The 13,179-nt window shown below is 38.9% G+C and overlaps 1 protein-coding gene across 1 annotated transcript in view; it reads right to left on the bottom strand.

Moving 5' to 3' along the window:
• PHEX (phosphate regulating endopeptidase X-linked) overlaps nucleotides 1-13,179 on the bottom strand; it is a 105,513-nt gene that overhangs the window by 15,053 nt on the left and 77,281 nt on the right. The window contains exon 15 of the mRNA XM_086467578.1: nucleotides 9,715-9,773. Within this exon, the coding sequence (XP_086323704.1) occupies nucleotides 9,715-9,773 (59 nt within the window). The remainder of the gene's footprint in view (nucleotides 1-9,714; nucleotides 9,774-13,179) is intronic.

Below are 13,179 nucleotides of genomic sequence, written 5' to 3'. Positions count from 1 at the left end.
TTCACTTGATTCTAACTCTATTCAGTTTTCTGTTGATAGATACAACATGGATTTCTTTATATCTGAGACAAATTGTCAGGCAAGATTTTTGTCCTTTTCTTACAAAGTCCTTAAAGACAATATGCTGAGTGTAATTCATGTCAAATGATGTGGCATGTCTTCATGGTCTCCCCATCTGCTTTTTTTCTGCTGCTCCTCACTGGCTGCTTTGACTACCTATTTGCAATTCGCTTATAAAAAGTGTGGTTTTAAAATTTATTTTCTGAGTGTTTTTTTTCTCTTACTTCTCCAGGTGCTATTTTGTTGTTTCAAGCATGTTATCATTTGCTTTACCAGGGCTACAAAACACAATTGTACCAATGTCAAGGACAAAGTTTTCCTGATCTATCTCGCTTTGCCTCCCAGCACACACAGAAGAGTATTTACTACCTATGTTTTTAAACATCTCACAGCAATGGTACACTCACGCAACCTGATGAAAGTCTCTTGTTAGTACAGCAAGTTAAGACCTGGTGTTAAGAGCTGGAAATCCAGTCTGAACTACATTCACTGTTTCCTTCCAAATATTGAAACTCAGGAAAGGTTTTTGGACATGACCAAGAGACCATTTATGAAGGAATTATTAGGGTCTGTTAACCCTGAATGATCTTCTCCCCACAACAGCAGATGAGATGAACTGTGGCCAAAATGAACAAACGAGCCCATACTGAAGGTGGTACCAGCCAAGGCAGCACAGTCACCCCACAAATTATGTTTAAGGAATCACAAAATCCTCTGCGCCTGTCACCACACCAAGAGGCTATCAAGATCTTGTAAGGAGCTGCAATTATTTTGTCCAGGTATAGACTTGTGTAGTGAATTTGCACTTGTCTGTGTGTCAGGTAGAGGTAATGTACATTATTTACAGTAAACTATGTGCAAACTTCACTCAGGCTCATCCATCTAAGAAATACAATCTAATGGTGGCTTCATAGGACGTTGCTGAAATAGTCAGATGTTAAGCCATGAGATAAAGTTTTCACTGAGCAAGACATGTGAATGAATGGGAAGAAGCTCCAGTCCTGAATCCTTACAACAGGTTGATAATTATTTTACTTAAAGTCAGGATGCATTTTAGGTAAGACATGCCTGAGCATAAAGCTTGTTGAAGGAGTGGTTTCTGCTTCTGGGCAGCTGTGTGAAACACCTTTGTAGTTTGATTGCACTAGAGGAAGCTTAGGAAGTGTTTTCAGGTCAAAGCAGAGTCAGAAGCCACTAGAATGTAATACACATTTAAGAAAAACTCAGGGAACTGAAAGGTATTACCTGCAATAGGATTTTTTTTTTTTAATGAACAAAAATTATCTAGATTTCAAAGTGATTTTTGGGCAGCTAGCAAAGCAAAGATGTCCTGTTCTCCAGAGATAAATAGCACTAGACGAGGGAGGATGCTTTTCTGCTATTGCAACACTACAAGGAACAGATTCGGAGTTGGCAACACAGGGCATCCCTCTGTATGCAATGTCTCCCTCAGGCAAACATCAACCAGATCATTCTTGGAGGGAACAAGGATAACAATGTCCTAGACCCAGAATCTCCTTGAAATTATAACAGGAGATAGATCACTTGACAGTTTCTTATTTTGTGCTGTTTTGAATCCCTCAATTTAGGCAATTCCCTTGTGAAGTCTGTTTCTTGCTTGCTTGGCATATCGTACCTGAAAGAATTAATGACAAAACTCAGAGAGCTCATAGTAGGCTGTAGAAGCAATAAATACTAATGGGATTATTTATATGCCACTGGAGTTCAAGCCAGCAAAGGACTGATCTGGAGGAGTAAGTCAGTCAGATTTCAGAGAATTTCAGATGTTAAGGAATGGATACAGGCACTAGGAAGGTACTTCAAGCTAGTACTTCACTATAAATTTAGCCTGTAGCGCATCTTTTCATGTTTTCTCCCTCTACACAGCCCCAGAAGAGTGATACAGGCTGAAAGCCTCTCTCTTATCACTAGCTGCCTCACAACGACATCAGCCAGCTCCTTCAGCACTCGTAGGTGCACCCTGTCAGAGACCAGGGATTTGTATCTGCCCAGTCTCTTTAAATATTCCTTAACATTCTCCACTGATGGTAAGTCTTCTCACTCCAGACTTCCCCTCTGCCCTCAAGGGCCTGGGATTCCTGAAAGCCAGTCTTACCAGTAAAGACTGAGGCAATGAAGGCATTGAGTACCTCAGCCTTTTCCATGTCATTTGTCACCAGGTCCCCTGTCCCCATTCAGCATCGGGACCATATTTTCCCTAGACTTGCTGCTGCTGCTGCTACACTTGCAGAAAAGTTTCTTGTTGTTGCCCTTCACGTCCCTCGCCAGATTTATCTCCAGGTAGGCTTTGGCTTTCCTAACCCCTGTGTCTGGACCCTTGGACAGTAACTCTTTGCTGAACTTTCCTCTTACTCACCTTACTGCTCTGGAATGAAGGGGCATTTCAAGCAGTGCGGTACATCTGGCTTACTTCAAATATTTCACTCTGAATTTACACAGATCTTGAAGCTCCGACAGCACTCTTTACCTGCACATGACTACTTTTAACTTAATTGAAGTTTCTAGCTTAATTTTATCCATTATATCATTTTCAGCCTCTCTCTGCAGCAAGGTGCTATAAAGCTTGTTAGAATATATTTCAAATTTGAAACCTTTTTTTTTCTCCAATTTTACAGGGTCTTCACTGCCATTAATAAATGCATTTACCAGCTAATACTTTCATGGTATTATTATACACCTTTTGCAGATGAACACCTGAGACAGTGTAATATTGTTACTTCACTGAGACACAAGCAATCACATTTCATCTGATAGTTTGCTGAAACGATGCAGACTAATAATGGATGAAGTAAACTAAACCCACATGATACGGCTCACCAAATCTTGAGGAAATTTAGAGTTCAAATTTAAATATGAATTCAAATTCTATAGTTCAATTACATTATTCAGTTATACCGCATGATATTTTTAACTGAGCAAGACAAGATCTAGTAAAGCCTTGTTCTAAGTTTACATTTACAATTTCCCATAATTAGTTGGTTTGTTTAAAGCAACTTCTGACAGGCTAGTGAATCCATTACTCTGCTGATTGTTGTACTGGCAATTCTCAGATGTGTTTAAATGCTGTAACTTGGTTTTGAGTGTCACTGAATGAATTCAGATAGAGAGTTTTAAAGAGATAAGATATAAGCAGAAGACTAATTGCTAGTCAGTAAACACAGGATAATGAATTCACATACAGAATTAAACATGGAGACAACTAGGGTGTTGGTTAATTATCTAAAAACAGCACGAAGGGCAGGATACATTTGTTTAAAATGGTTCCACAGGCTTCTCTTTGGACAACTGAATCTCTTCCCAGTGCCTTTTGAGACGATTTTGCATGTCCTGTCTGGGCTCTAGCTGCCAGTCTCGATCAGCAAGGGTCTCCTGCAAGTTATCCCTTACATACACCAGACATGAGGAAACACTGGATGTGGTAGAGCACCCCAGACAGCTTTGAGCACCTATACGTAGGAGATTAGGGTCAAACTCTGTCGTAACATGGACCTGAATCCTTCACGTAATTTCAAGGTTTACATTGTAGACAAAGAGGACAGAAAACATAAATTGTGTAAGGATAGAAAACATAAATTTTGTAAAGCATAGTAACTGTTCCATGCTATGCATGAACACAAAGCTTAACTTTGAGGAGTAGTGAATAAATTCATTAACAGACAGAGAAGTGATGGTCTTAAAGCAGAGGACTCAGCAGCCTCTTGTTCAATTCTTGGCTCAGTCTCTGCTTCACCTAAGAGGCTCTTTACTGCTTACGTAAAAGAGCGAACCCAGCATTTCGCAACCTCAGGGGGCAATGTGTAGAGGGGTTTGTGGTTTGTGGGGGGCCAAGGAATGCTGTGTGCTAAGGGATTAGGAAACCTGTGAAAACACCTGTTTTTACAATAAACGTCAATCTTTATTTCCTAAAGGAAAAAACTCACTAAACTCCCCAGAAAAAAAAAAAAAAAAAAAAAAAAAAAAAAAAAAGAACAAAGAAAAATTTCTGCTATTTTATCCATTTATAGATAAGAATTTTAGGAAGAAGATATAAAGAATGAATGTAAGGATCATGCATCCTCTCACTTGTGACCATAATTAAATAAAAAAGAATACTGGCCATCAGTAAATAGGGAAAATTGAAAATGAGAGCTCACTTAAGAACACTTAAAGCTTACTTAATAACAGGGCTCAGAAAGTGTTCAGCCTGTATCTGTTATGTTCATTAACCTCCTGGAAACTAATGGCACCCTTGAAACTACTTCATCAATAACCTTTCAATTAGTCTAGTTCTTAAGGGAAGAGAAAGTGCTTTTTATGTGCAGTCCCCTTGTCCTCCCCCAGCCACAGCACCGTGTGCTGTTTTCTGGCACTTCCCTGGCTCCTGGCAAGACAAGAGCTCTGCCTTGCAACTCACAGTATCAGCAACCTGCCAGCATCAGTATCTGCATGCAGCTTTCTATAAAGATGATACTTATTGGTTCATATGAGCACTCATCTGTGGTTTTGTCTATGGATGCTAATTTGAATGTAATTTTAAAATTCTGTTTTAGATTGTATCTTCTTCCTGTAGCATGTAATGAAGCCGCTCTCTGAAGAGGCCTCTTGACTTTCACTAGAGAACTGCAATATAAGCACAAATGACTTAGAAGGATCATGGGGATAAACTTACAGAGATAAAATCAGCAGTAGTTAATTATCCAATACATCTATTCACACTTACCTCATGAGTGTATTGCTTATGTTTGCCTCAGTTCACTGTAAATCTCCCTTTCATTACTGTTCACAACCCACAAACATTACTTATTTTGATATATTCTAGAGGCATACATATTTACACTCGGAAAGAAAATTAAATACATCAAATGTCTAATGAGTGGTTCCCTTCTATCCTTAACACATTCAAGGGCCAATATTTTAGTGCTGTAATGAAATAAAACCTTTTCTTCAAAAGAAGTATGCTAGCATACTTCGATCATCACTTGTATCTCTTTTCAGCACATATCTGTTGGCTGCTCTAGAGCTCATTAAAATAACACAGTCTTTCAGAAAGTGTTTAGTGTTCCACTGATGACAATTAAAAAGATAGCATTCATGCTGCTTAGATTACATGAAGTGTACTTAGATACCTTTTTAGAATTTAAAGGTAACGAGATGTACCTGCTGTCCTTGTTAAGTACCTATAATTGTGAAATTGATGAGCAACTGCAAACAAAATTGAAAAGTTTTCCAAACTAGGATTGGAAAATTATTAACAACCATTATAAACAGCATGGTTGTTAATCTAAGACACTGTGAATTATGGAAAAAGAGGAAATAAGTAAACAGAACTCATGTAAAGAGAACATCAGGAGTGAACTTGTATAACAGTAAGGTAAATTATATGCACCATATTTTTAAACTCTGCTCTTTACAGTACATCTTACCTTAATACATCTACTCATTTCTCCTTTGGAGATATTAACAGATATTGGCCATTCTAGTTATCGATAGTTTAGTAATGAAAATTAAATGAAGCAATAGCAAATGTAAGGATGTTTGCACTAAAGTGCAGCAAAATTTGTTACAGTCTACTGCATATGCAAGTTTTATTCTATTCTTCCAAATCTAGTAATTTTCTAAATCATCAAGTTTCTACTCTCTATTAATTTTCACTTTTAGTAAAGAAAGAACTTTTCTTGCAAGTAATTGAGTAGTCAAGTCACAAAGACTAACAGCTTGCCTGTGTAGGAAGATTGCATGGACTGGTATGGAGACGGCAGTGATTTCTTGTTTAATGCTTATGTCAGTGATACAGACTACAGAGACAGAAGAATCTGTAAACCTTCCATCAGGAGTGTGTCAGAGACCTCCCTGTGCTCTGAGCACAGAAAGCAAAAGCATCTTCCTAAAGTTCAGAAGTGCTCAGGACCTCCACATTCTCCTCCACTTCTGCAGGTACCTGATGATAGCTCCTTTTCAGAATCCATGGTTCAAGGCACTGGTATTGCTTTTTTTCTAAACTCTCTCATGAAGCCTTCAGTGACTAACCAAGTTTGGTGTTGCTGTGGTTATGATGATAACATCACACAGTACACTTCCATTTCCAAACGTAACGGCCTTAATTCTTAGAATCAACTTTGGAACCAAGCGTTTTCCAGTTAACATAGAAGCTGCTTTCCGGAAACAATTTCTATTACGCATTTTAAAATTTTCATTTCTCAAATTCTCCTTCTTAGTAAACTCATTTACCAAGAGCAAAAATAGATGGGTCTTGAACACACTAAAATCCAGTTGGCTCACTGAAGAGCAGGGGCACTCAAGCACATGAAGAGCCTGTCTGGCTCATTCTCTTATTTCCAGCAGTGATCAGTAGTAGATGTGTAGGGAAAGAGCGGCAGGCACCTATCTGTAAGGTGGTTCTTCTACTGGTATATCTTTCTACCTCCCAGCAATCAGTAGCAGAGGCACCTGTCCTCCAGAGTTTATATATGTCTGTTCTTTTATTCAGAACAGTATGCCCTCTTTTTGAGATCATCTGCTAATACAGTGACCAGCACAGATCCTCATAACACACCCCTCCAACTATTTTGAAAACAAGTAGTTTGTTCCTACCTCATTTTCTTATCTCTAATCAGTCATTAATTTATGAAAGTACCTTCTTTCTTGTCCCATGACAACTTCCAGTTAATAGCACTGGGAAAGAACCTCATCAAAAGTGTTCTATGGAAATAAACATAGTACGTCAAGCATACTTGCTTTCTGAATTTCAAAACACTCTAATAGACCAAGAAAACATGATTTTTTTCTAAAAGAAAATGTAAAACCCAAGTCATGTTGATTCTTCCTCATTATATCATATGCTTATTCATTCTTTCTTATTCGTTCCTATTCTAGTCACAGCCAGTTTCCCTCATGTAGGAACTAGAATGACTTTTTATGCAGGTCTCTCTAGATTCTCTTTTGAAAAAAAGGATTTGACACTTGCCACACCTATTCTTCCTGTGCTAATACCACTGTAAGTGATAAGCTATGCACCAAAGTTCGTCATTTGGCAATTTCTTGTCTAAGTTCCTTTGAAATACCTGGGAGAATGTTATCGGGTAGATGTTGTACTTGGGGACATGGTTTAGTGGTGTTGATAGAGCTAGGACAAATGTTGGACTCTATGATCTGGAAGGTCTCTTCCAACAGAAACTGTTCTGTGGTTCTATCTGGTCCTTATATTTGCCATGATTCATTTTATAGTTTTCTTCTAAAGCACCTTCTATTGACACTAAATTTGAAACACTTCATGGGATTTACTTCCCATAGGAAAAATCTCCAGGATAAGAACTTCTCAAACTCTTCCAATGCAAAGGATTATCTTATTTTTATGCCTTAGAGACTCTCCTCTTTCAGCATATTTGAAAAAAGGTTTTAGTATTAGTTCTTACGCTTCTAGAAAGTTGGTCCTCAAAATCTTTGTGGGCTTGCTATATCATAACTTTACATTTACCTGGCTAGAGTTCATGCTTATTTCTTATTCTCGAATGACTCATTTGTAGAACTTTTTTTTTCCTGTTGTTAAAAAGGCCGCAGTTTTTGTAGCATATCACCAGCCCCTACAGAACTTTGTATGGATTACTACTGAAAACATGGCTGTGAAGCAGTAAGGTAATAACTGCTGGGTGTGAGATTCATCCAGCAGATACAACACACAATATGGCTATGTATACGCTTACAAGCTTCAGTCTCCCACAGTGCAGTTCTTTCCCAGTAGCATTAATGGAAACTCAACAGAGATGTGTCAAATATTCATTAGCAATGCGAGACCTGATCATGTTCCTTCCTCATCTCATGGGGCCTCTTCCACTGCAAATCACATCAGTCAGCAGTGCAAGACTGTTTGTACTGTGCTTTTCTTTGCATCTTCCTTCCTATTGTGCACCGTTTTTCGGGCATGATAACTTTATACCTCTGTCTCAGGTAAGGGAGGGTTTTGTTCAGAAAGAAGCACCTAAATCCTTTTCCTCTTAGGAACAGTCCTAAAAGGACAGTGAGCAGCACTATCCAAACTTCAAGGTCAGACGCTAGCAGTACCAGAAGGTCAGCAGTTATGATAGAAAATACAATTGCCTCTACACCCATGACTGATTGGTTACATTTGACAGCTCTCTGCTTCGTGATACCGTTAGACATAGCGAGTGTGAAATTCATCTTCAGTGACTCCAGCCTCTTGTTACAGCTTTCTCTAATGTGCCATGGCAGAGAAGCAGAGAGCTGAACGCAGCTGAAACTTGAAAGGACCCAATGCTAAAGACATAACAGTGATAATTCTCATTTCTCTCTGACTAGGCTTCCTCTCCATTCACACGATACGTCTGAAGCAGCAACGATGGCTGGTGCTTAGTTCAACAGGAACAGCTGCTGTCATGCTTCACAGATACCTCAGAGTTGTCGTCAAGTCAGGGAAATCTGTCTCAGATGATCAACAAAAACGTGGCTGCTTAATGACGGCAGCCCTCTAATTAAGGTAAAGTGGTCTAGGTGTACAACTAATTTTCACACACACTTTACAAATGAGCTCACTTAAATAGAAAATAATTTGAGTGGTTTCAAGGCAAAAATTGTTTACAGAAGTCAGTAGGAGCAGATACCAGCAGACCCAGATTGCCAGTCCTCTGCTGAAATCTCTTCAGTGTGATACATTCATTTTGTGCCTTTCAAAAACTACTTCTTTCTGTGACCAAAAGAGATTCAGGAGAAAAAGGAGGAGCCACTCAGCAATTTTTGACATGCCTGTCCTTGGGGACCAAGACCACAGAGGTTATGGCAGCCGCCTTCCAGACCCTGACACAGAGAACACAAGGGCTGATTTAACTTGCAAAGCTAATAAGAGCAAAGAGAAATGTCAGGGGAAAGGTAACACTGTTGTAGACAGAAATACTGGTATAGACTTTCAAATCCAGTGAGAAATTTCTATGCAAAGTCCCATTAAAGCAAATAGGAATGAACATCCAAATCCACACAAATCTTTGAAAAGCTCAGCTTTTTTACCTCATATGCTTCCAAACAAGGATTTATGCTCTCCAAAAACAATCACTAACTAAAATTAGCATAAACCAGGTTGTACTGTACCTACAAGATAATTTCGTTAAGCTATACAGGTAAGAACTTGAAGTTAACTACAGATACCATTCCTTGTCCTTGAAGGTATTGAACAAATCCACTGGACACCACTTCTTAGGTTTTCTGGTCTATATCACAGCCTCCTCCGACCACATTTATTGCTACATATTTATTAATACTAGAGGATTGAGTTGCTAGCACTTAAAGAGTTACTGTAAATTTATGGAGGTGTGCATACACACATTTTTGCTACAGAAGACAGAAACATTAAGCTTTAGTGAAAGTGATTTAAGCTAACATTCGAAATGGACAGAGTACCCACTCAAGTGGTCACTGCAACTCATCTGACATGAGGTAACTCATTAAGCAACAGTAATTCAAATTTGTGGGAGCCCTTGGTTTTCCAGAACTATCCCTTCACTTAAGATGGCTCACAGTTGAATTACCAGGTTTGAGCTTTTGATTTTCAGTCACAAACACATCAACTGTATGGATATTATTTGAAGCTTGATACATAAATTTCCTAACCAGGCACTTTATAAGGAGGTTCAGAAGTCAGATACTCACTGATCTGGTTGGTAGATGCACTATAAAAAGCATTTACAGTAGTCGGGCTTGTAAACCACCTACGGTAAGAGCAAAAGAAATTGGCTGTCAGTACACTTACACATCTTTAAGAATAGGAGCAAAGATAAAAAGTAAAGTCAGTGGAAGGAAGCAAAAATGTCAAAGACCCAGGATACATTAAAGTTTAAGTATTTCTCCATTTCAACACATGCTACCTACGCTTTCTAGAACACTGAAATCTATTGTTTAATGGCTTTAAGTGCATACAGTCAATGAATATTCAACAGAAGTGACTGTTAAGCTTCCTATTACTTAATCTGTTTTATTTCTAAGTGACCTTTATGCTTGTGAGGTCTACCACGCTGACAAACTGAAGTTCACCCAACAGAGGCTGCAACACTGACAGCAGCTGTGAAAACTCTCTTAGGTATCTTTCAACCATGTGTGGAGAATCTCCCTCCTGAAATTAGGCAAGAGCATTTTGAAACGAGTGAAGTCGCTGAATAAGTACTTGAACAATTAGGATGATGCCAGAAATATGGGCAGGTGCTCTCGGGGAACCTAAATTCAAAATAAACAGCTTCACGTTCTGTACCCTACACAATGAACATGACCATCAGTGTGCTTATAAAGAAATGGATCTCTTGCAAGGCAAAACAAATTTTAAAAGCCATTTTAGCATTTATTCTCGTACTTAGATTTCTCACACGTACTGTGTGGAAACCTAGATTTGAATAGCAAAGAAGATTCAAGAAACTCCTTAGCCTGAGCTCATCTATATTGACAGTGGTTTCACTCACATGAGTGGAAAATCTCAACTGGCTTCAGCAAGATCCAAATCCCCTCAGATGAAACTCTGAGTTCAGTGAGTCCAAGATTTCACTTTATGATTTTATAAGGAAGAATTGACATAAAAGACAAGTAATAAAGATGATGAGAATTAGTGGTTAATTCATAATAAATCAGAAGCAACTCTTCTATATGTCCAAACAGGAACATCCTGACGTCTTTAGCAATGCATTACTCGGATGTTTTGTAAAGCCAAACTAGTGCAATGCAATTGCTTTGGAAAAATTCATTCAAAGAGAAGAGATGGGAGCTGCAAAAGAAAGAATACGTCAAAGGAAGATCTATCAGAACATGGAAAATGCGTAATGTCAGTGACATTCACGTACACGATCTGTGCTTTAAAATAGCACCATCAAATGAATGAGTTATCTGCAGATCCTGACTGTTTTTCTGGCAACTGATTTCCTCACGTGAACCATGGAACAAAGGGGAGAGTTTTAGAATGGCAGCATTCTGTCTTTTATCAATAAATTTATCTGCTTCTCTCATCTTCAAAGCTGAGCAGCTTATTTTACAATGCAGCAACTAGAAAAACTAACCAATGAAAGCAAAGGGTGATGTCACGTAAACATCTTAACAATCCATCGCATTTTGCCACATTGCTCTAATTAACCATCCATTGCTCTAATTGCCACAGATAACTCTGTTTTGTTTACTAGGAGATTCTGAAAGGGAGGAGCAGGGGGAGGTTTTTTTCTGGTGTGTTTTCTGTTTCCTCTATAATAAAAAGATTAAATGTTAGAGGTAACATAGTGAGATAATGGAAAATTGAAGAAAGAATACTTATGGTGAGAGGATAAAGAAAAAATTAGGGGGCTTCATTATCTACATTTCAATTTCATGTTTGTTCATAGCATCAACCAGCTTAACTGTTTTGAAGTATACAAGCCAGCCGCTCGTGCGGTGGGACCTGCTCTCCAGGCTCAGCAGTAGCTCTGGAGGACTCTGTCCCTTTTTTGACTAGGAGAGAACCCATCTGAAACACTCAACACTTTAATTCAGATTTTACTGTAAGTTTGCACAGACACATAGCATTATGGCTTCCACCTCACCCTGTTGGCTTGTTCTACTCACAACAGCCTGCCTATTCCCTCGAACAGCAACTTTTAAGCATGAAAAAGTCTTCCAGGACAACAAATCCTCCCTTTTTGCAAACCTTTCTTAAAGTGAGTGTCTTACAGGGCCTCTCATTTCCAGTCACAGGATCAAGGGCCTGAGACAGATGACAGATACTTCAAAACAGACTAAATGCTTTGATCTTCTACCCATCCTCTTTGCTGCTGAGCCCCAGGGGCTCACCGCAACTAGTTCAAGATAGGAACCACCACAAGTGGTGGTTAAAGAGCTCTTCACTGACAAGCAACACCTCTCTCATAATACAAGTTTGCATCTGTTTTTATTGGGTGAGGACCCAACCAGTGATGCACGTACTTGTCACCACAGGAGCACCTCACACTGCCCAAGAGCAACTGCAAATGCTGTAGCCTTTTGGTCCGCAGCTACCGAGGAAGAATATCACACCACTGCTGGCCGTGCTTTCATACCTATGAACTCATAGACTTGTAGCACATAGACTAGCTGCCAAGACTCATCACAACGTCCCCGTCCTGAGACTATTTCTTTCTTCACAATCTACCACCGCAATAACAGAGTCCATCCTGTTTCCTGCACTTAGTTTGAGACAAAGACTGATAGCAGCCTCGATTTTCTCACTGTAAAAGTGAACTTTCCAACTTCTTTCCAAGCTGCTCTTTCATAATGAAGGCTCAAGAATGACTCCATATGAGGTTTGTTATGTTTTTAAGCAGCTAGGAAGAGGAGACTTAGCAGTCATACCGAGCAGTCAGGAAGAACAAGAGTTCTGTAGTGACAAGCAGAGCATACTGGTGAACTTCATATTTGATGTTCAGACACTCAGCAAGAGCATATTTACACTCCAGCATTTTGTTGTACCATCCTGAGCCACTCTCAAAAAGGTTTAGGAAGCATTTTCCAAAAAGAGCAGAAATAACAGAGACTGCTTCCCTTCAGACTAGCAGAACAGCTTCATCTCTCACCTGTCATCCTCTTTCAGTGAGCTCCTTGAAATGACTGAACCTTTAGGGACAGACCTTAACTAATAACACATCAAATTACTATATGAAGGTCTATAATATATAGCTGCCGCTGATAAATTTTAAGGTGAAGCAAACTCAGAAATAGTGCTCTCATTCCTGTTTGAAGTCAGGTTGCCTGAGCATTTGGCTCTGGGTCTGGTTACAATTTCAGTGCATTTGATCTATCACCAGAAGGACAGGAAAAAAAAAAAAAAAAAGAAGACAGGCATAACAACTCTAAGCTCTTATTAATTACAAACTACATTTAAAAAAAAAAAAATCTAGAATTGTTTCTAATTGCTATTACTATGTGAAAAAGTGACAGCTTTGAATGATGTCCTGCAACATTTCCTATCAACTGCTGCAGCATTCAAAACCTAATGCTGCTGATTTGACACTTGTAAGTTTGAGATTTCTCTTGTAGAAACAAAATCTGAAACCTGCACTGAGATAGCAGGTGGCACAGATACTCCCTTAGATTTGCATTTCTTTAGGCTACATTTATCTCCATGATATCTTC

This window comes from Leptosomus discolor, chromosome 1, assembly GCF_034619465.1.
Source record: "Leptosomus discolor isolate bLepDis1 chromosome 1, bLepDis1.hap2, whole genome shotgun sequence".
Classification (NCBI taxonomy): domain Eukaryota; kingdom Metazoa; phylum Chordata; class Aves; order Leptosomiformes; family Leptosomidae; genus Leptosomus; species Leptosomus discolor.
This window is presented reverse-complemented; position numbering and strand designations above follow the sequence as displayed.